Source organism: Mus caroli, unplaced genomic scaffold (genome assembly GCF_978045245.1).
Source record: "Mus caroli unplaced genomic scaffold, Mus_caroli_1 scaffold_3, whole genome shotgun sequence".
Classification (NCBI taxonomy): Eukaryota; Metazoa; Chordata; class Mammalia; order Rodentia; family Muridae; genus Mus; species Mus caroli.
The window spans coordinates 17,108,888-17,129,123 of NW_028227258.1; the positions used below are offsets into that span (position 1 = coordinate 17,108,888).

General features: G+C 38.2%; 1 protein-coding gene and 1 pseudogene across 2 annotated transcripts in view; one reads left to right on the plus strand and one right to left on the minus strand.

The window, feature by feature from the left end:
• Positions 1-549: 549 nt before the first annotated feature.
• Positions 550-1,355, minus strand: LOC147005434 (uncharacterized; annotated as a pseudogene).
• Positions 1,171-20,236, plus strand: part of Pkn2 (protein kinase N2) — a 96,743-nt gene continuing 77,677 nt past the window's right edge. For both annotated transcript variants that reach the window (XM_021157819.3, XM_029474931.2), the window contains exon 1: positions 1,171-1,554. In XM_021157819.3, coding sequence (XP_021013478.1) covers positions 1,507-1,554 — 48 coding nt within the window. In that variant the 5' untranslated portion in view covers positions 1,171-1,506. The remainder of the gene's footprint in view (positions 1,555-20,236) is intronic.

Consider the following 20,236-nt stretch of genomic DNA (forward strand, 5'->3'; position numbering starts at 1 on the left):
GAGCCGGAGTCACAGAACTCTAGATTTTCAATGATTTCTGACTTCAATGATTTCAATGACTCTTGGAGAAATATCTGCAGGAGCCTGCATCAATGTCACATGAAAGGTAAAGTGCTTCTCAGACTTGTAGCTACCCACCTGAAACCTGCCATTTAACTCCTCACACTCACCTAAATAGCCATCACCGCTTTGTCCACATTGCTTTGAACCAGCTATATTATATGCACTTAATCTTCAGAACCCCAAGGGAAGCGTTTACGGAGAGTGTCCACTCATTGATTAGACAAAAGCTACAGCTTAAGAGTCTCTGTTGATACTGGTGAGACATAAGTGTTACTTGTGGAAGTCCATTTTCCCACAAGTTACACTATGTTACTAAGTACTCTGCTACTAAGTAGCTAATTCCGATAGGCTGCTAAGTAGCTAGTTAAGGCTCGCTACTAAGTAGACTCTGCAACTAAGTAGTTAGTTCTCATTTATACCTCCCCAAGTAAAGTCGGCTTTGGTTCCTTCCCGACGTTGATTCTGCCTCATCTCTTTCCATTAAACTTAAGTTAAAAAAAAAAAAATCAACAAATGAGCTAAGTCAGCTTTGAGCTCAGTAGTTTTCTAGCCCCAACCACAGAGTTCAGGGTAGCGCTCGAGGAAAAGGCAGCCCGTGGGGACTGCAAGGAGCAGTGGCTGGCGCCCTGACCACGCCCACTTCTCCCAAGGGCCTCTTCCGCGCGGGTTTGGCTCGCCGTGCACCTTACTGGTGGCGACGTCGCGCGAGCCAAAGGCGAGAGGTGGACACGCTTCGGCAGGTGGGGGAGGGAGGAAGCGACAGCAAGGGGCGGGCGGGCGGGAGGGAGGGCGCGGTCCCCCGCAGGGAGGGCCGAAGCGAGGCCCAACCTGCGGACCGCCCGAGGCCAGACCTAGCGTTCGCGCAGAGCCGTTAAGCGCAGCCGCGGTGGGTGTGGCCTGCTCGCCCGACTTCCCGCCTCCCGGCGACGCGAGCCCGGGGCCTTTCGCCTCCCTGTCACCCGGGCCCGCCCAAAGTCCGCCCCGCCCCGCGCGCCAAGCCCCGGGGTCCCCGCCAACCCCGGCTTCCCAGAGCCCGCCCAGCCGGGGGCGGGGGCCCGCGGCCGTCACGTGCGCCGGCAGCCGCCAAGCGCGGCGGCTTTTGCGACGCGGTGACAGCCAAATGGTGCGACAGGAGGAGCTGCCGCCGCGGCCGCTGCGCCTCTCACCGAGAGCTCCGAGTCGGCTCCCGGCGTCGCCCTGAGGGAGCGGCTGAGGGAACAGAGTCCGGCGGGCGGCGGCGGGCGGCGAGGGGAGCCGCGCCGCGAGGGCCCTCGCTCCCCGCCGCTCTCCATGAGACGCGCCTGCAAGCCGGGCCGCGCCTCCATGACTCCCTAGCTGCTGCTTTCTCTCCGGTCCTCACCCCCCGCCCGGCTCTCCCGTCCCGCCTTCTCCCTCGGCCGCGCCGCTGCCCGCCTTCAGGTGCGGAGGCCCGAGTGGAGCGCCATGGCGTCCAACCCCGACCGGGGGGAGATCCTCCTCACCGAGCTGCAGGTAAGGGCCGCGGCCCTGCGGGAGCGCCGCCCGGGGAACCCGGGAGGGGAAGGCGGCCGCGGGGTCCGGGTCGGGGACGCGGCGCGGCGCAGCGCGCCCCTGGCCCGCTAGGTGTGGAAACTCGCGGAGTGTCAGGCCGGAGCCGCTTCTCCGCCCCGGGACCCGGTCTCCCGCGCGCGCTCTCGGAAGCCACCGGGCGGTGGGATCCCGTCCCCGCGGGCGGGGCCGAGTACTCGCTCGGGTCCCCTCCGGGTGTCACCGCCCCGCCCTCCCCCCAGCCCCGCTCCCGAACTCCTTTGAATGACTCCCAGGCTGTGGGCGGTTCCCTCCCTTTCCCCTCCGACCGCACAAAGAGCGCCCCCCGAACTTGAGTCCCCGAGGGCTCGCTCCGAAGTGATGGCCTTGCGCTGCCAGCCCCCTTCAGGTGACCGAGAGCCCGTAGCGTGATCTGCGGGCCGCGTCTCTCTCCCAACTTTTCCTTTTGAACTCCGTGAGAGAGAGAGGTGGTCCCTCGGATGGCTCCCCCTGCTCACATCCGGAAGTTCAGATATTGATGCTTCCCCCCCTACCGCCCCAGACTTTCATTTTCCCTCCGGTTTGGACATAAGAGAGAGAGAGAGAGCTACAGAAGTTGTTTACAAACCAGAGAACAGTTCATTAAGTGAAAACGTTAGGCAGCACATGTCCGCAGAAGATAACAAAATAGATGGCGTAATTAGTGTAGTCGGTGTCGAAGCAACATTATTCTTTCCTATTCCCAGCTAAATACTTGATGAAGTAAGCACGATTTTTGTTTTGAGATCTCTACGGAGTAGGAGACTTTAAGTTTATCCTGTTGGTTATTTTTTCCTTACTTTGGAGTATTCAAGAGATGTTGACATCTGGATTAAAATTTTGTCTCTAAACTGGGTTTGTTTTGTTTTAACGTATTGATATTTTGGCTACTCAAAGATTAGAGGTGAGAACGGAGACACTTGCATTTCTTTTGGAAAAGTTGGGCAGTTTTAACAGTTGCATCAGAGGGTTGATTTTTTTTTTTTTTTAATGACGACAAAATTACTAGTTGCTTAAATGTTTAAATTTCTTTTTGAAATGCATTTCTTTCTAAAGCTCGTTATAAGCCTGGTATATTCAGGCAATCAGATATAAGTTTACACATTGCTATGATATTTGCAATATCTTAAAAATTACAGACTTCAGCAGGGTACACTAGTGCACTACTGCACTTGTGGAATCCTTTGGAAAAGTAAAGTTGAATTTCCTGTCATTTGAAAATGCCACTATATAACCTTTTAACTACAATTAGCTTTTAGTAAGCAGCTCTTCACAACACTCATTTGCTAACTGAATAGATCCTTTTTAAAAATTTTACATGCTTCTAAAAGTAAGCATGTACTTTTGGTCTTAATTTTTTTTTGAAATAGCATATATTGCCTTATTTTGAAATATGAAAAGCACACGTTGATTTTGATGAGAAAATGCCATTAAAATGGCACCTTTTTTTTCCTTTTTTTTTTTTTTGTAAATCAGTGGTGTTAGAATTATAAAGTGTATGGCATCCTTATATTTTCTGGGGGTTGGCATAAATGGCACTTATTTTGGCATTGTAACGGAAAGCATTTTTTATTAAGTTATATTTAGGACCTTTTTATTAGTAAGGTCAATTTTAGCAGTAACAAGCAGTTAAAGAATGATAAAAGCCTTTAAATATGACAATTTAAAAAGTGGAATCAAAGGAACACCCAATGCAGTTATGTTTTATAATAAAGTGTAGCTTCCTCTAAAAACTAGTTTTTACCAAGTGGTACTTTAATAGTAACTTTTACATTGTATTATATATCGAGGACGCTTTTCTTTGTATTCTCAGTTCTAGTAGAAGTTATTGCATTTAAAGTTTATTATGTTTACTAAGATATTTATATTGTTCCCTATCATCACTTAAGATACATGGCCATAAATTTACACCTCTTTTATTCACTTATTTCGTCTAGTCATGAAAATGTACATTGACTTGTTATTTGCCAAAAGTTTACTCAAAGAGTCATTTTTTAAATTTTCTAAATTGTTTGAATTTATTTAGATGGAAAATTAGCTCTTAGTGATTTTCTGGCAAACACACGAAGTGTTTAGTAGGTAACCAGTTGTAAGATGTGTTTAGTGGCTGAGCACTGTTACTTCACCATCTCTTGTCTTAATACTGTTTCCCTCTAGATACTGATTACAATGTCGATGACAAACTTTATTTATTTATTCAGTTTCATTTTTAATCTTACTGCAGAATTTGAAATACTTTGCTAGAACCAGAATTGACTTGTTAATAACCTTTGCTTCTAGAAAGGCAACTTTGTAAATCAGAAACACATTATCTTGTTTTCATCCTTACTATAATGTGTCTGTGAGTATCATTTTTAACTCTCACTAATAAGGTGGAGGCTTATTAAACAAGACAGCATTAATAGGGTGCACATTAACTTTGTTAGGCAGAGACTTGAAGGCTTAAGGAAGAATATTTGTTAAAATAAAAACAAAAGCAGGCTTTTTAAAAATTTAAACCTTTTCTAGCTTGTATATAATAATCCTACTTTTTAAAATTTGAATCATAGCAGGAAACTTACTTCTGTGAGACAAACAAACAACACCAACAAAAAAATAAACCCTAAATTTTATTTCTAAGAAAACTGGGATTAATGAAAAGTATCAAGAATCTCCAGATGACTATATTACTTCAAGAAAACACAGAACCAAATATTGAGTAGAAGAAACTATTTAAAATAATTTTGTTGATACTGTTGATTCATCTCCTTCATCAAAGTTCCTAAAGTGTTTGTTTGGTTAAAGGAAATTTACTCAAGAGAAAAGTTATGGTAGGTAGTTACCCTTAAATTATAGATGTTAATGTCATTTGAATATCTGCCAAAACTGCTGAAGGACCTAAACATGACAGGGTGATTTTTACTTTTTAGAATAGCACAATAACATTTGTACTGGTAGGGAGTTTTATGAAAGTGCAAATAACATTATTTGCTACATATCAGACATTGCTCTTAGGTATCTTTTATACCTATTTGATACTCACAAAGATCTAGTAGGGTAAGATATGTTAGTTTTATTTTATGAATTAGGAAACTAAGCTCAAGAGAATTAAGTTGTCAGACATGGTGGCACATGTCATTAATTCCAGCACTCAGAGGGAGAAGCATAGAGAGTGCTCTGAGTTCAAGGCCTGCTTGGTCTATATATTTATCAGGATAGCCAGAGCTAAATAGTGAGATGCTGCCTCAAAAACAAACAAACCAACAAACAAGAATGTTAAGTAAATTAACATTGGGTTGCTTTCTCAAGTGACTTCATAGTTTAAATTTTAAGTTTGTTTACAACCTAGTTCAATGTTGGCATTAGAAGATGTTCGGAATATTAATAGGAAGGTTTCATTTGTTACGTTATAATGAGGACTGTCTTGATCATTTTATGAGAAATTTATTATAGTTATTGTCATACTCAATTACAGTTAACCTTTGTATCCTTGGGCTCTTCATTCATAGATTCAGCCAAATGCCTCTGCCTACCAAGTGATGGGATCTCTGAGTTCAGTATAACTGCTATATATTTAGTTGAGTGGATATCTTCCATTGTTGAATATTTGCATATTTAACTCTTGTTAGTATTTATTTTTTTGTTTCCATACTTGTGAGTGAAGATATTATAAACTGTCTGTACATGCTCCCCATGTATGTCTGTGTAAGACCTAAAAGTGTATGTAGAGGCTCTATGCTTTAGAGGGTAGGTGTGAGGCTTTTGGCATTAAGAGGTGATACTGAACTCCCAATGGGGTAATATGAATTTATACTCATGCTAACAAATACATGTGACTAAAGGTCTTTCTCAATACTTGATATTGTCATTTTTAACTTTTACAAGTCAAAAGGCCATAATACATTGTCTCGATGATGTTTCTGATTCTCATGCTATGGATTATTTCCCTTGTAAAACTTACCTTTATTATTTTTAATCATGTGTAGGTGTGTGTTTGATGTGGGTATGTGCATTTGAATGTGCCCACAGAGACCAGAAAGAAGCATTTGGATCCCCTGGAGCTGGAGTTACAGAAGGTTGTCAGCTTTCTGACTTGATGTTAGGAACCAAACTCATATCCTCTGGAAGAGCAGCAAGCGTTCTTAACCACTGAGCCATCTCTCCAGCACCCTTAGAAGATTTCTTTTTGTTTGAATTCCACAATATTCTCCATTTATAGCTTAAGCTTTACATTTTCCTTAAGTCTAACCTATTCTTTGTAATAAAGAAATGCCTTATCTTGTCATTGTCTCTATTGAGTGATGTGTGGTAAGCCACATTGCAAACCTACTCAACTTTTTCTCTTTAATCTCTGAGATTTTAATCTTTCTCTCCCTGTACCCCATCCCTACCACATCTTAACCAGAAGTTGTTTTGCCTTACTGTTCTTTTTCATTCTCTAAAGCCTTCACAAGTCTATGGCTAACTGGTGTGTGTGTGTGTGTGTGTGTGTGTGTGTGTGTGTGTGTGTGAGAGAGAGAGAGAGAGAGAGAGAGAGAATGAATGAATGAATGAATGAATGAATATGAGCGACCAGGTCCCTTGAGTACTAAACAGGAAACTGAACACCTTCCTTCCCTACCCCCTTCTTCTTTTTCTTGAGTCCATGTTGTTTTATCTTTTTAACCTTACAACTCAAATGCCCATTAAGCCATGGCTAACTGACCAGTGTATATTGTACACTGGTTTCCAATGCTTTGACTGAGAAAATCTGATTGGCTTTATTCACCTTGGTCCATTCAACTATGGTGCTTAGGGAATGGAATTATTTTAGAGATGGCAATTATTTTCTGAGAAGGGTGTATAAGCTAGAAAAAAAATACACGTGTTTAAATTCAATAACTTTCTTTTGTTTGTAGAACTAAGTGGATCTTCTGTTTTCTGGCCTTTGTAAATATTTTTAGACCTTTCTCTCTGTCTGTCTTAAGCTAGGATATATTAAGCTAGGACTATTTGCAGATGTGTGAATCAAGTTTTTTGTACTTTTGTGTCTGCTTATGATGCTTCTAATTTTGAGAATACTAATGTCTGTCTTCCTGAATAGTATTTGCTAAATTGGGCGATCTTCTAACTCTAATACAAAACAATTATATTTATGTAGAATCAAAAAGTTTATTCTTCCCACTTTCCCTCTCCCATTTTGTCTTTCTTTGACTGGGTCTTATTATGGAGTCCAGGTTCATGTACTTATCTTAACTACCCAAGTACTGAGATTACAGGAATGCATGACCATACTTTTATAAATTAGTAAATTTAGTGAATTAGCAATTTAGCTTTTGTAACCAACCATTTGCAATTTGTAATTGTTTTTAGTCTTCTTACCAATCCACTATATTTCTCTAAAATTTTAAAATCTACTCTCCTTCTGACTATGCTAGAAATCTAGTCCTTTTTTATTAGTTACTATCTCAGCCTTTAACGTTGACTCTTGTACTAACAACTGTTTTGAAATCGTTTACTTCCTCACTACTGTCTTGATATTTTACTTTCATCCCTTTATTCTTTCAGCTGCTCATAAGGTACCTGATAAATGCAATTCTCCCCTCATCAAGTGTAAATTTTAAGATAGTTTCATTTTTCAGGGCATGATGGCACATTCTCTAATTAGAGGTATAGCAAGGGTATTGGAATTTGAGGATCAGCTCAGGCTACATAGTGAGACTGTCTGTTACTTGCTGGCCTGGTATCTAGATAATTGATCATACTTCATAGATTAACTTTATCCCCCCCCCCCCTTTCTTTTGTCTTATAGAGGGAGAGGATAGTGAAAATAGCTATCTTAACATGGAGACAGTTCCATGACGGTCTTAACTTAAAATAACAGCAAGATGAGTTTGTGTGCATGAATGTTTGAAATCTTACATTATGTAATGAATTTCTAGGATGGAGCATTTATTGAAAAATTTAACATGCTGACTTTATTTGTGCATTGCAAATACTGAACTGTACCACCACTTGCAGACTCCATGGATCTGCTTAAATAAATTCATAGCCTGCCTTTTTGATTTCCCAGAGACTTTGAGGTATTTTATCAATTTGAAGTAAGATTGTATATAGCTACAAAGTACAAAAGGTTCTGTACATTTTTGTACTACAGAAAAAGGTTTGTGGCAGTATTCTAAATTACTAAATAATATGAACTCTGTAACTGGATATATTTGTTCTTTGTTGTAGAACTAAGTGCCCAGTTTTTTTCTTGTTTCGCATATTTGAATTTCCATTTTGTTTCTACATAAACCCTATCTTTGTACTTCAACATCAAGAGAGAATGTTCATTATAAATTTTTGTTGTAGTTTGAGTTTTTACTGTGTTAAAACCTCATAGAAACTGTGCACAAAATTTCTATACTTAGGGTTGGTTTGCCCTTTTGAAATATTGCCTTACAGGGGCTGCAGAGATGGCTCAGCAGTTAAGAGCATTGGTTGTTACTACCCATGTAATGGCTCATCATTCTAGTTTCAGGGTATCCATCACCCTCTTGTGATCTTCATGGTCACCAGATATGCAATTGGTGTACATACATACAAATATATGTACACACACACACACATATATACATACATACAACAAGCAAAATACTCATAAATAAATCTCTAGAGTAAACTAAACAAAGAATTGACTTATACCTGATGGAGGATCTTAAATTACATATCAAGCATGAACTTTGCTTTATCAAGTTGCTATAAAGACAGACTCATTAAGGCTGGCACAGTAGTAGGTCTTTGTTTTATTATGTTAATTATACTAGAGTTATTATAAATAACCACTGAGATTGGTTATAAAGTTTATCTTATACAAAATGAAGAGAATAAGGTGGAAGATATTAATAGTAATATGTTGTACTTATAATGACATATTTGAAGAATGCTTTTGAATTACAAAGTACTTAATGTGCATTTTTACACATGATCATTGTAGTTTTTTGGTGTCAGGTCTTTGTTTTGTGTAGCTTATGTTGGAATTCACTATGAAGCTCAGGTGGGTCTTGAACTTGTATCTGTCCTCTTGCCTCAGTCTTAAGTGTTTTGGTTTTAAGAGTGAGCTGCTCTCTTAAACTGCCCTTTGTTAGTGTCAAGAGTTAATTAGGCCCAATCTGCAGGATTGTATATACCCAGTCCATGTCACCTTTAACCTCAATATCTTCTGGCTCCTCTCTCTCATTACAGTTTTCTATATAATTCTATTATTGTCTACCACATTGTAGAGTTTTTATTTTTTGTTTTTAGTCAATCTGTAAAACCCCAGGATTTTCAAGGATATATATTTTTAGAGTTTTTAAAAATACCCAAGACGTTTAAAATTTTCAAAGGTACTAAAACGATTGTGAAAAATTATCTTTTGTCAGGAGAACTGGAAATCCATCTGTAAATTTGCCACCTAGTCATGAGAGTACTAAAGTCTTTGACATAGTTACCACTAACATTAAAATTATCTTTATTTAGAGTTTATATAAAACTTAAATCACTTGAAGAAGCTATTACAAATGAAATTGGAGGTGTTTTCTATATTTATAAATTAAATTGTATACATTAAAAGAGGCTAGACCTGTTACACAATATACACATTTGCAAAACAGTTTATTTGGCTCATGATTCTGGTAGCTGTTGACTTTGTACAGGACAATTCAGTGTCCTAACAGGTGATCCTCCAGGCTATGTCACAGATCAGTTGTAATGGTAAAGAAGCAGAAAGGGGACCTGGGAACCTGCAGAAGGGGGAACATATTTGGAGTGGACTAGTTTTCTAACAACTATCATCTCATTAGTCAAGGGACAAAGAAGACCCACTCTCCTGTAGGCCACCCCAGCACTACCACTAGGCCTAAGTTTCTAGCACAAGAACCTTTGGGAGACAGGTCAAACTATAGCAGGGACAAATATCTTTCAGTGATAAACTGTTTTAAATTTAAAAAAAATGATATTTTAAAGCCAAAGAGTAATAAATTCATTTTCACTTGGTATCTTACAAGCTTTCCTAAACTATTTAAAAAATAATCTTGAGAATTTTATTTGAATGTGCAATGAAATATCATATCCACCCTCCATTTTCCCTACCAGCATCCCAAATATCTCCCAATTTACTCCTCTCCCAATTTGTAAACCATTGTTTTTCTTTCTTTCTTTTTTTTTTTTTTTTTGGTAGTATCTTAACACTTGGTGATTCTAGCATTTCAGAATTAAATACAGAATAATAAGGAAAAGGATGTTCTATGTTATTTTCTAGTCTATGCTAATTTTATCCTGGCAGATGCAGTCTTTTTCCTGGTGGTGTTATTTCCATCCTTACCCTCAACTTTCCCTTCTATCATCTTTAAACCTGAGAGCCGTGCTTTTTGTTGTACCTTTCCACTAAAATTGTCTTTTAAGGAAGGAAAACTATTGTATCAATTTTATTTTTGTTTTTTGCTACCCTTGTTGTTCATGTGACATGCTAAAAGCCAGCTCTATTGCTATTGCTTAGAAACCAACAAAACAAAAAATAACCAAGCAGTAGGAACTCCTCTGAAATTCAGCTTTGATTTTTATGTCACCTAAACTTGGACTCTTGAAAAACCCCACTATTCTGTCCCCTGAGCCTGGCACTTGCTGATGTGTAGCCTGCTACATCATTAGACTTGTGTAACTGTGTGTTTGTATTTCTTTGAATATATCTGCATTTCTATCCATGAAAAGCACGTCATTTCCTTTAGTGACTTTAGATTTTTGTTACATATTCTGTCAGAAGTATTTTGTCACATTAGGAACCCAGGTGAGCCCCTGAGTGGGTAATGACTAAATGTGAAGGCTTGAGACATCACTGTGTACTGCTGAAGGTTCTATAGATGCTGAATATAAAAGTCTTTAAATCGGTGCAATAGTATACTTTTTAAACAATTAATGTGGCTTTTTGGAACTTTATACTTTATAAACATTTGAATTTTTAAAAAGTTTTGTGTTGTGCTTTTAATCCCAGCACCCTGGAGGCAGAGGCAGGCAACTTGGTGAGTCTGTGGCCAACTTGGTCCATGTGGGGAGTTCCAGGCCAACCAGGGATGTAGTGTGAGACTATTTCTCAAAAAACCAAACACCAGAAACCCACTGTATATATTTGTACAAAACCACATATATTTATTCTATATGGTTCTCTTTTCAAATATTTATTCTATATGGTTCTCTTTTCAAAACTAATTTACTTTTTATCTTTATACTTTAGTAACTTTTTTGTTAACTAGGACACTAACATAGCCTAGGGCTGCAGGATCAAAATTAATATAACTATTTTCCACCTGTACATCTTGTCTTCAAGGGAGATAACACGTAGAGCTGTTATCTCATATTCTGAGTGCTTGTGACCTGTCTGAGGCTGTTTGGCAGCTAACTTTTTATTTTAATTGTTAGGATATAACTAATGTGTAGCTATTAACATTTAAATTAATGGAATTTAATAAAAGTGCTCAATAGCCACATTTGGCCAGTGGCTGTTATATTGGATAGAATCAGTTTTGCTTATCGTACAATATTTTATCATAGAAATTTTATAGACCTGTTCTAGAAAAAAATTAATTGATTTATGTCAATTTAGATGAGACAAAAAGTCCCTTATAGATTATATTTCTGCTTACCCTTGAATTACTCAGTTTAAAAATGCTTTCCTAAGCCAGGTGGTAGTACCACACACCTTTAATGCCAGTACTCAGGAGGAAGAGACAGGCTGATCTATTTGAGTTTAAGGCCAGCCGGTCTACAGAGCTAGTCTCTTGACAGCCAGTGCTACACTGAAACCCTGTTAGAAAACAAAATAAGACAAAACACAACAAACAAAATATGCTTTCCTAGCCGAGTCCTTATGTTTTATTTACAGTCCAGCTGAGAAGTGTCAATGTTAACAGTTGGTTTATTGTTTTGTTATTTTGGTATCTCAAGATGGGATTTCTCTGTGTAGTCCTAGGTGTCCTGGAACTCACTCTAGAGAGTCCAGGGTGACCTTGAACTCAGAGATCTGCCTGCCTCTGCCTCCTGAGCACTGGGACAAAAAAGGCATGCAAAGCTACCACCTAGCTGAGTATTATATAAATGCTAATGTAATACTTTCAGATGAGAAGTAAATTATAGATATATTTGAGGTTAGTATATTAAGATATAAACTCATGGATTTTTTGTTTCGAAAAATAGTATGGATAGTATAGAAAAATAGTATGAATCTGAAATCATTTTGTAGCCATCTTCTTGGTTAAGGGAATAGGTGCTAGATTCTTTGAGGAATACAGGATTCATCTCAGGTATGGAAAACATCAAGTAATTAGTAACCATTTGTTTAGTGCTTCTCCCACATTCCTCTCTTAAAACAAGTTGTCTTAGAAAATGTGTATTTTGAGTATTTTTTCTGTCACAGAGATTAAAGTTAAGCATTTCTGGTAACAGTCTCAAATGACATCTTGAGGGAAGTATCAGCAGGATTCTCTGAAATCATGGATTCGTTTGGTTTTTACTAATATTAGTTTGTTGACTTGTAAAATTATTTTTAGAAGATATTTTTAATTTGCTGGCTATGTTTTTTTAAATACTTTTAAAAAGTCTTATTTCAGGGCTGGAGAGATGGCTCAGTGGTTAAGAGATGCCAAGTGGTTGGTTCTTGCAGAGGACCTGGGTTTGGTTCCCAGCACCAACATGGTGGTTTACAACCATTTGTAACTCCACTTCCAGGGGATCCAAAGGCACCAGTCAGCAATGTGGTGTGCAGACATAGATGCAGGCAAAACACACACAAAATAAAATGAGTAAATTTAAAAAAAAACAAAAACCCTCATAAACCAGAAGAACAAAATCCCTTATTTCTAAGGATGATAGTGATTGTGTGAATGTGTGTGATAACTATGATAGTGATTGTGTGAATGTGTGTGATAACTATGATAGTGATTGTGTGAATGTGTGTGTGATAACTATGATAGTGATTGTGTGAATGTGTGTGATAACTATGATAGTGATTGTGTGAATGTGTGTGATAACTGCTTTGTTTTTGTTTTTTTTTTAATAGTTAATATGAGAAAATTGAACCAATCTCAGTTTTTGTCGCTCTGATGTGTTTTCCCATATTTTAACCTGAGAGACTGACTTTGGATCCATATGAACATATGCTGACCTTCAGTGATTTGTTTGTTTTTAAGAGAGATTGAACCCAGTCCTACACATACTGGAAATAATCTAATAGTGAGCTATTTCACCATCCCTTCTGAGAACAATTTTAAGAAGTAAAATACATGCTTTTAAGACTATTCTGTCCTCAGTATCCCACATTGAAAAACTACATAATAAAGGGTTATTACTTTAAGGAAAATTTAAAGAGGGATAAAAATAGGAATAGAAGATTAAGCTTTTGTTTTCTTGTATCCTTACCTTGATGGTGGTGGTGGTCCTGTATGAGTGTGCGCGTGTCCATGCGCTTGTGCCTGTGTATCTGTCTGTGATATACTTATTATAAGCTCCTCTGTAGGGGGTCTCTTTGGTTAATTGTAGTAGTTGAGCTAAGAAAGAATACCAGTTTACAGACCAGTTCTTTATTTGAGTAGAAGCTTTGGTTTTTTTTAGTTTCTTAGAGTTTCTTAGTTCTTAACTACAATTAAAATTAATGAGCTAATACGAATACTAGTATAGAGAAACTGTAATTAGCTATTAGTAATACTAGTGTGTAGTAGAGGAAACATGATTTTTTAAATACAGTATATGTGGATATCTAGAAAAGTCCCTTCTATAATGAAGAAAGATATTTAAATGGAAACTGTCCATTCTTTGTAGGTTTTTTTTACTATAGATGTACCAGAAAATAAACCTGTTGCTTTTGCATAAAAAAAAAAAGAAGAAGGAAAGAAAGAAAGAAAGAAAGAAAGAAAAGAAAAAAAGAAATAATTGAAATAGCAAATTCTTTCATAGTTGGCTCTTTGAATATTAGCATTTTATCTCATTATACTTGCAGCAGCTTTTTCTATATAAGCAAGAATACAATTCACTTAGTAATTTAGAATACATGCTGTCTACCTTTGCACTCAGATACGAAAAATGAAATGAAGTGTCATAAAATTAAAGTAGATCCATTATCATTTCAGTTGTCCCCAGAGAAACTGTTGCTATTATCCAAAGTTGTATTGATAGGATTTGTACATTTGAGTAACTCACTTCTTGCCCAGACAATGCCAACTGAACACCAAATGAAGTTTTTTATTCAGGACTTTATTTAAATTAAAAGGGCAATTAAGGGCTTGCATTGTTAAAAGAAAATACATATCTAAATGGAGCCATCAAGCACACCACTTATGGCCCAGAAAAGGAATCTAAATCAACCCTATTATTTATTAACTAATGTGTAAATGCCCATACAGTCGAGAGTTAAAGTCAGAATCCATAGGCAGTTAATTCTTCAGCTGAAGGTAAGATTGATGGACTGAGGAACTGGTTAAGTACGAAGAAAATCAGTGAGTTGCAGCCACTCTTGAGCTGTAGACATTTCTTTCTGCTTTTTTACTGCTTTTCAAGAATGTTAAGCAAACAACATGTATTGGTAGAACTAATTTACCAATATAGTGATTAGTTGTTATCAAATCAAATATTTGCTAGGCACAGACTCAACACCTATAATTCATTTAGGAGGCTGAGGTAGGAAGGTTGCTTTGAGCTTCATGTCTACCAAGGTACTGTAGTGAAACCCTGTCTCAAAGGCCAAAAAAAAAAAAAAAAAAAAAAAAAAAAAACCAAAAACCAAACAAACAAAAACAAATCCAAATACTTTATAGTACTTAGCATTGCCAGGTATGCTATGTTAAGAACTATGATCTGTTGAAAGAAATGGACCTGGCCATTACCCATTAAAACTGCATTGCTCAGCAGTAAGCTTGTTGTGCTTGATAACCACTAAGCACACTTGTTAGCCACTTTACATTTAAAGTTAAATTATATAGACAGACATGTGATTAACACTACTGACCTAGACAATGGCACTCTAGATTCTAAGTCCTCTTGCTGAGACAATCATGAAAAGCTACTGGTTAAGATTTAAACAACAGGTTGGAGGGATGACTTAAGGGGCTAAAAGAGCACTTGCTGCTCTTGCAGAGGATAAAAATGTGGTCCTTAGCATCACCCTCAGGTGGCTCACACTGCCTGCAACTCTAGTTCCGGAGGATCTGTTGCTGTTTTCTGCCCTCCAAGTACACTGCATGCACACACACACATACTCATAAATTTAAAACCTTTAAGCTACATATCTGAGGAGCAGTAAGTCCAAGGAGAATGGAATAATGAGAACCAATATATGAAAGCAGAAAATGAAAAAAGGGGGTTGTATTTTTTTTTTTTGAGGTAAAAAAACCAGCAACAAAGATATAAGGACTATAAATTTTTAAAAAACAGTGGTGCTTTATTTTGTGTTCTTGCTTACTCTGCTTGGTAGACCACCACATCTTACCCCTACTCCTCACTGGGATGGCTACAAAGAAAGGCAATTGAAAACTCAGCAGCTTGGCTTTTTTTTTTTTATTGGGTATTTATTTCATTTACATTTCCAATGTTATCCCAAGAGTCCCCCACATGCTCCCCCACCCACTCCCACTTCTTGGCCCTGTCGTTCCCCTGTACTGAGGCACATAAAGTTTGCACGTCCAATGGGCCTCTCTTTCCACTGATGGCTGGCTAGGCCATCTTCTGATTCATAAGCAGCTAGAGACACGAGCTGGGGTTGGGCGAGCTGTACTGGTTACTTCATATTGTTGTTCCACCTATAGCATTGCAGATCCCTTTAGATCCTTGTGTACTTTCTCTAGCTCCTCCATTGAGGTCCCTGTGATCCATCCAATAGCTGACAATGAGCATCCACTTATGTGTTTGCTAGGCCCCAGCATAGTCTCACAAGAGACAGTTCTATCTGGGTCCTTTCAGCAAAATCTTGCTAGTGTATGCAATGGTGTCACCGTTTGGAGGCTGATTATGGGATGGATCCCTGGATATGGCAGTCTCTAGATGGTCCATCCTTCCGTCATAGCTCCAAACTTTGTCTCTGTAACTCCTTCCATGGGTGTTTTATTCCCAATTCTAAGAAGGGGCAAAGTGTCCACACTTTGGTCTTTGTTCTTCTTGAGTTTCATGCGTTTAGCAAATTGTATCTTATATCTTGGGTATCCTAAGTTTTTGGGCTAATATCCACTTATCAGTGAGTATATATTGTGTGAGTTCCTTTGTGATTGAGTTACCTCACTCAGGATGATGCCCTCCAGGTCCATCCATTTGCCTAGGAATTTCATAAATTCATTCTTTTTAAACCTGAGTAGTACTCCATTGTGTAAATGTACTACATTTTCTGTATCCATTCCTCTGTTGAGGGGCGTCTGGGTTCTTTCCAGCTTCTGGCTATTATAAATAAGGCTGCTATGAACATAGTGGAGCATGTGTTCTTCTTACCGGTTAGAACATCTTCTGGATAAATGCCCAGGAGAGGTATTGCGGGATCCTCTGGTAGTACTATGTCCAGTTTTCTGAGGAACCGCCAGACTGATTTCCAGAGTGGTTGTACAAGCTTGCAATCCCACCAACAATGGAGGAGTGTTCCTCTTTCTCCACAGCCTGGCCAGCATCTGCTATCACCTTGAATTTTTGATCTTAGCCATTCTGACTGGTGTGAGGTGGAATCTCAGGGTTGTTTTGATTTGCATTTCCCTGATGATTAAGGATGTTGAACATTTTTTTCAGGTGCTTCTCAGCCATTTGGTATTCCTCAGGTGAGAATTCTTTGTTCAGCTCTGAGCCCCATTTTTTAACGGGGATATTTGATTTTCTGGAGTCCACCTTCTTGAGTTCTTTATATATATTGGATATTAGTCCCCTATCTGATTTAGGATAGGTAAAGATCCTTTCCCAATCTGTTGGTGGTCTTTTTGTCTTATTGACAGAGTCTTTTGTCTTGCAGAAGCTTTGCAACTTTATGAGGTCCCATTTGTCTATTCTCGATCTTACAGCACAAACCATTGCTGTTCTATTCAGGAATTTTTCCCCTGTACCCATATCTTCAAGGCTTTTCCCCACTTTCTCCTCTATAAGTTTCAGTGTCTCTGGTTTTATGTGAAGTTCCTTGATCCACTTAGACTTGACCTTAGTACAAGGAGATAGGAATGGATCAATTCGCATTCTTCTACATGATAACCACCAGTTGTGCCACCACCATTTGTTGAAAATGTTGTCTTTTTTCCACTGGATGGTTTTAGGTCCCTTGTCAAAGATCAAGTGACCATAGGTGTGTGGGTTCATCTCTGGGTCTTCAATTCTATTCCATTGGTCTTCTTGTCTGTCGCTATATCAGTATCATGCAGTTTTTATCACAATTGCTCTGTAGTACAGCTTTAGGTCAGGCATGGTGATTCCACCAGAGGTTCTTTTATCCTTGAGAAGAGTTTTTGATATCCTAGGTTTTTTGTTATTCCAGATGAATCTGCCGATTGCCCTTTCTAATTTGTTGAAGAATTGAGTAGGAATTTTGATGGGGATTGCATTGAATCTGTAGATTGCTTTTGGCAAGATAGCCATTTTTACTATATTGATCCTGCCAATCCATGAGCTTGGGAGATCTTTCCATCTTCGGAGATCTTCTTTAATTTCTTTCTTCAGAGACTTGAAGTTTTTATTATACAGATCTTTCACTTCCTTAGTTAGAGTCACGCCAAGATATTTTATATTATTTGTGACTATTGAGAAGGGTGTTGTTTCCCTAATTTCTTTCTCAGCCTGTTTATCCTTTGTGTACAGAAAGTCCATTGACTTGTGTGAGTTAATTTTATATCCAGCTACTTCATTGAAGCTGTTTATCAGGCTTAGGAGTTCTCTGGTGGAATTTTTAGGGTCACTTATATATACTATCATGTCATCTGCAAAAAGTGATATTTTGACTTCATCTTTTCCAATTTGTATCCCCTTGATCTCCTTTTGTTGTTGAATTGCTCTGGCTAGCAGCTTGGCTTTTATGAGTGGTTTTGTTTTTGTTTTTGGTTTTTTTTCCACTGGATGGAGATGTATTCAGTAATTTTTTTGCTTTGTTCTTCAAATTATGTTTAATTCTTTAGCATTGTTTTTGCAATTTGAAATATTTTGTTCTTAGGAATAAAAGCTATGTTCTTTTAAGGATCTGCATAGCTTTTAAAAAGTAAGGTTAGACATGGTGGTACATGCATTTAATCCCAGTACTTGGGAGGTGGATTTCTGAGTTCCAGGCCAGTCTGATCTACAGTGTAACTTTCAGAACAGAACAGAGAAACCCTGTCCTGAGAAAAACAAAAATCTAAGACAAAAAATCTTGAATTAGAAAGTCTGACTAATGATCTAGTGGTATTCTGTGTAAAAATTGATTTATTAAAGATAAATTTGTTATTAAACTGTTTGTGGGAGAGTATTTATCTGATCATCTTATATAAAAATAAAATGACAGTTATTTTCATTTACTACTATAAAATCTATGGCATGTAAAAGTTTCATGATTTAAATTACTACTTTCTTAAATTTCTGTTACTGATTTTTTTATATGAGCTGGAGAGATTCCTCAGTTACTAAAGGTTAGGCTCATGACCAAAAATACAAAAATAATTGTATAACACTTCTGTCTTCCTTCTGTCTTGTTAGTTTACTGTACAGATTAAGTGAAATATAGCATTTATTTTATGTAATTGATCTTAATGAACATTCTCACTATTGTTGCTGTCTGACTTTTTTATTGCTGTGTTAAGACAACATGACCAAGGCTACTGTTAGAAGAAAAAGAGTTTATTAGGGGCTTACAGTTTCACAGGGGGGAGGTCATGACCATTGCAGTGAGGGGGCACGTTTGCAGGCAGTCATGGCATTGTAGTGGTAACTGAGGGCTTATATTCTGACCCACAAGCATAGGCAGAGCTAACTGGCAATTGCATGGACTTTTGAAACCACAGAGTCCACCCCCAGGCAACACCACCTTCAACAAGGTCACACCTCCCAGCCTTTCCCAAACAGTTCCATTAACTGTGGACCAAGCATTCAAATGTAGGAGCCTATGGGGGTGTTCTCATTCAGACCACCACACTTGACCAATAGTCCTCATCCATACAGAACTTCTGAGTAATTCTTTTTAAAATCAGTATATATATTTGAAAAAAGATTTAGTCATTTCTTATATGTAAGTACACTGTAGCTGTCTTCAGACACCCCAGAAGAGGGCATCAGATCTCATTATTGATAGATTTGGAATATTAATACAAGCTTAAAAAAAAATTTACTTAGTATTTATTTAATGTATGTGTGAGTACACTGTAGCTGTCTTCAGACACACCAGAAGGGGGCATCGGATCCCATTACAGCTGTTTGTGAGCCACCATGTGGTTGCTGCGAATTGAACTAAGGACCTCTGGAAGAGTAGTCAGTGCTCTTAACTGCTGAGCCATCTCTCCAGCCCTAATACAAGCTTTTTATGTGTAGCTTATTGATTTATTGTGATAAAATCGAAGTGACACTGTTTTCAGTATTTATCTAGGAAATGTGTATTTATCTAAAGCACTAGCAGCAGTATATTTCTCATCTCATTTATACCTTTATTGTAACTCTTCATTTTTATGTTATGGCTATATAGATTGACTATAGTATTTTTCCTGCTACAAATTATGGCATGATCAAAACTTTTTTGTTTTACAAATAGTCTCCCTCTTTCCCCCCACCCCCACATGCACATGCATGCGTGCGCACACACACACACACACACTGAACTCAGTTCCTTTATGTCTGTGAGAGGCAAATGCTGGACTAGTGAGCCCACTTCTCAGTCCTATGTTTTCATTGTCAGCTTATTACTTATCTAGACGGAATTGCAGGCTCTCCAAAGGTAAGTACTGTCAAATTAATCTCATAAGTACTGCCAAACTGTTCTCTATACTATAGCTTCTTTTCTTATAAGATTATCTTTTAAAGGTTTCCAATTATTTGGACGAAAGGATGTAATGTTAATTGTATCTCCTCAATTGTTTTTTTTATTCACTTATTGCCTATTCTGATTAATTTTGTATGAGTTACATGATTATATTTTCCTAGCCAAAATATTAAGGGAAGACAATTTTTGGTCTTACATTATGTCAGAACAGTAGATAATGACAAAAGTAACCTGTGTAATTCAAAGTGTAAATGTTCTTGCAGGGGTGGGGATTGATCATTGTTGCTACACTTGTCTTTTGTGTTTGAAGGAAACCTTACTAATGTTCAGTAGCTTATTGGATATAATATTTATTATTCTGCCCTCTTCCCAAGTATGTTGTGTGTGCGTGTTTTCTTATGTGTGCTGGAGACTGAATCAAACATTGTGTTCATGCTAGGCAAACAGTCTATCACAGAGCTACATTAGCCCTGGTTTTTGTTTCCCACCCCACACTTAAGGTCTACTTATATTCTGTACATACACAGTGGTGGCCTACCGGTTATTCTCTAATTCGGTATGTGTGGTTGAACCTGTTAAACCTGTACTTCCTGTATTATATGAATAAGAATAAGGAAATGAGTTGTGGGTATTAGCAGGTTCTCTATAGGTTTTTTTTGTTCAGCTTCACCTACAATGGAATGTGCCACATTTGAAACTTCACTCTGT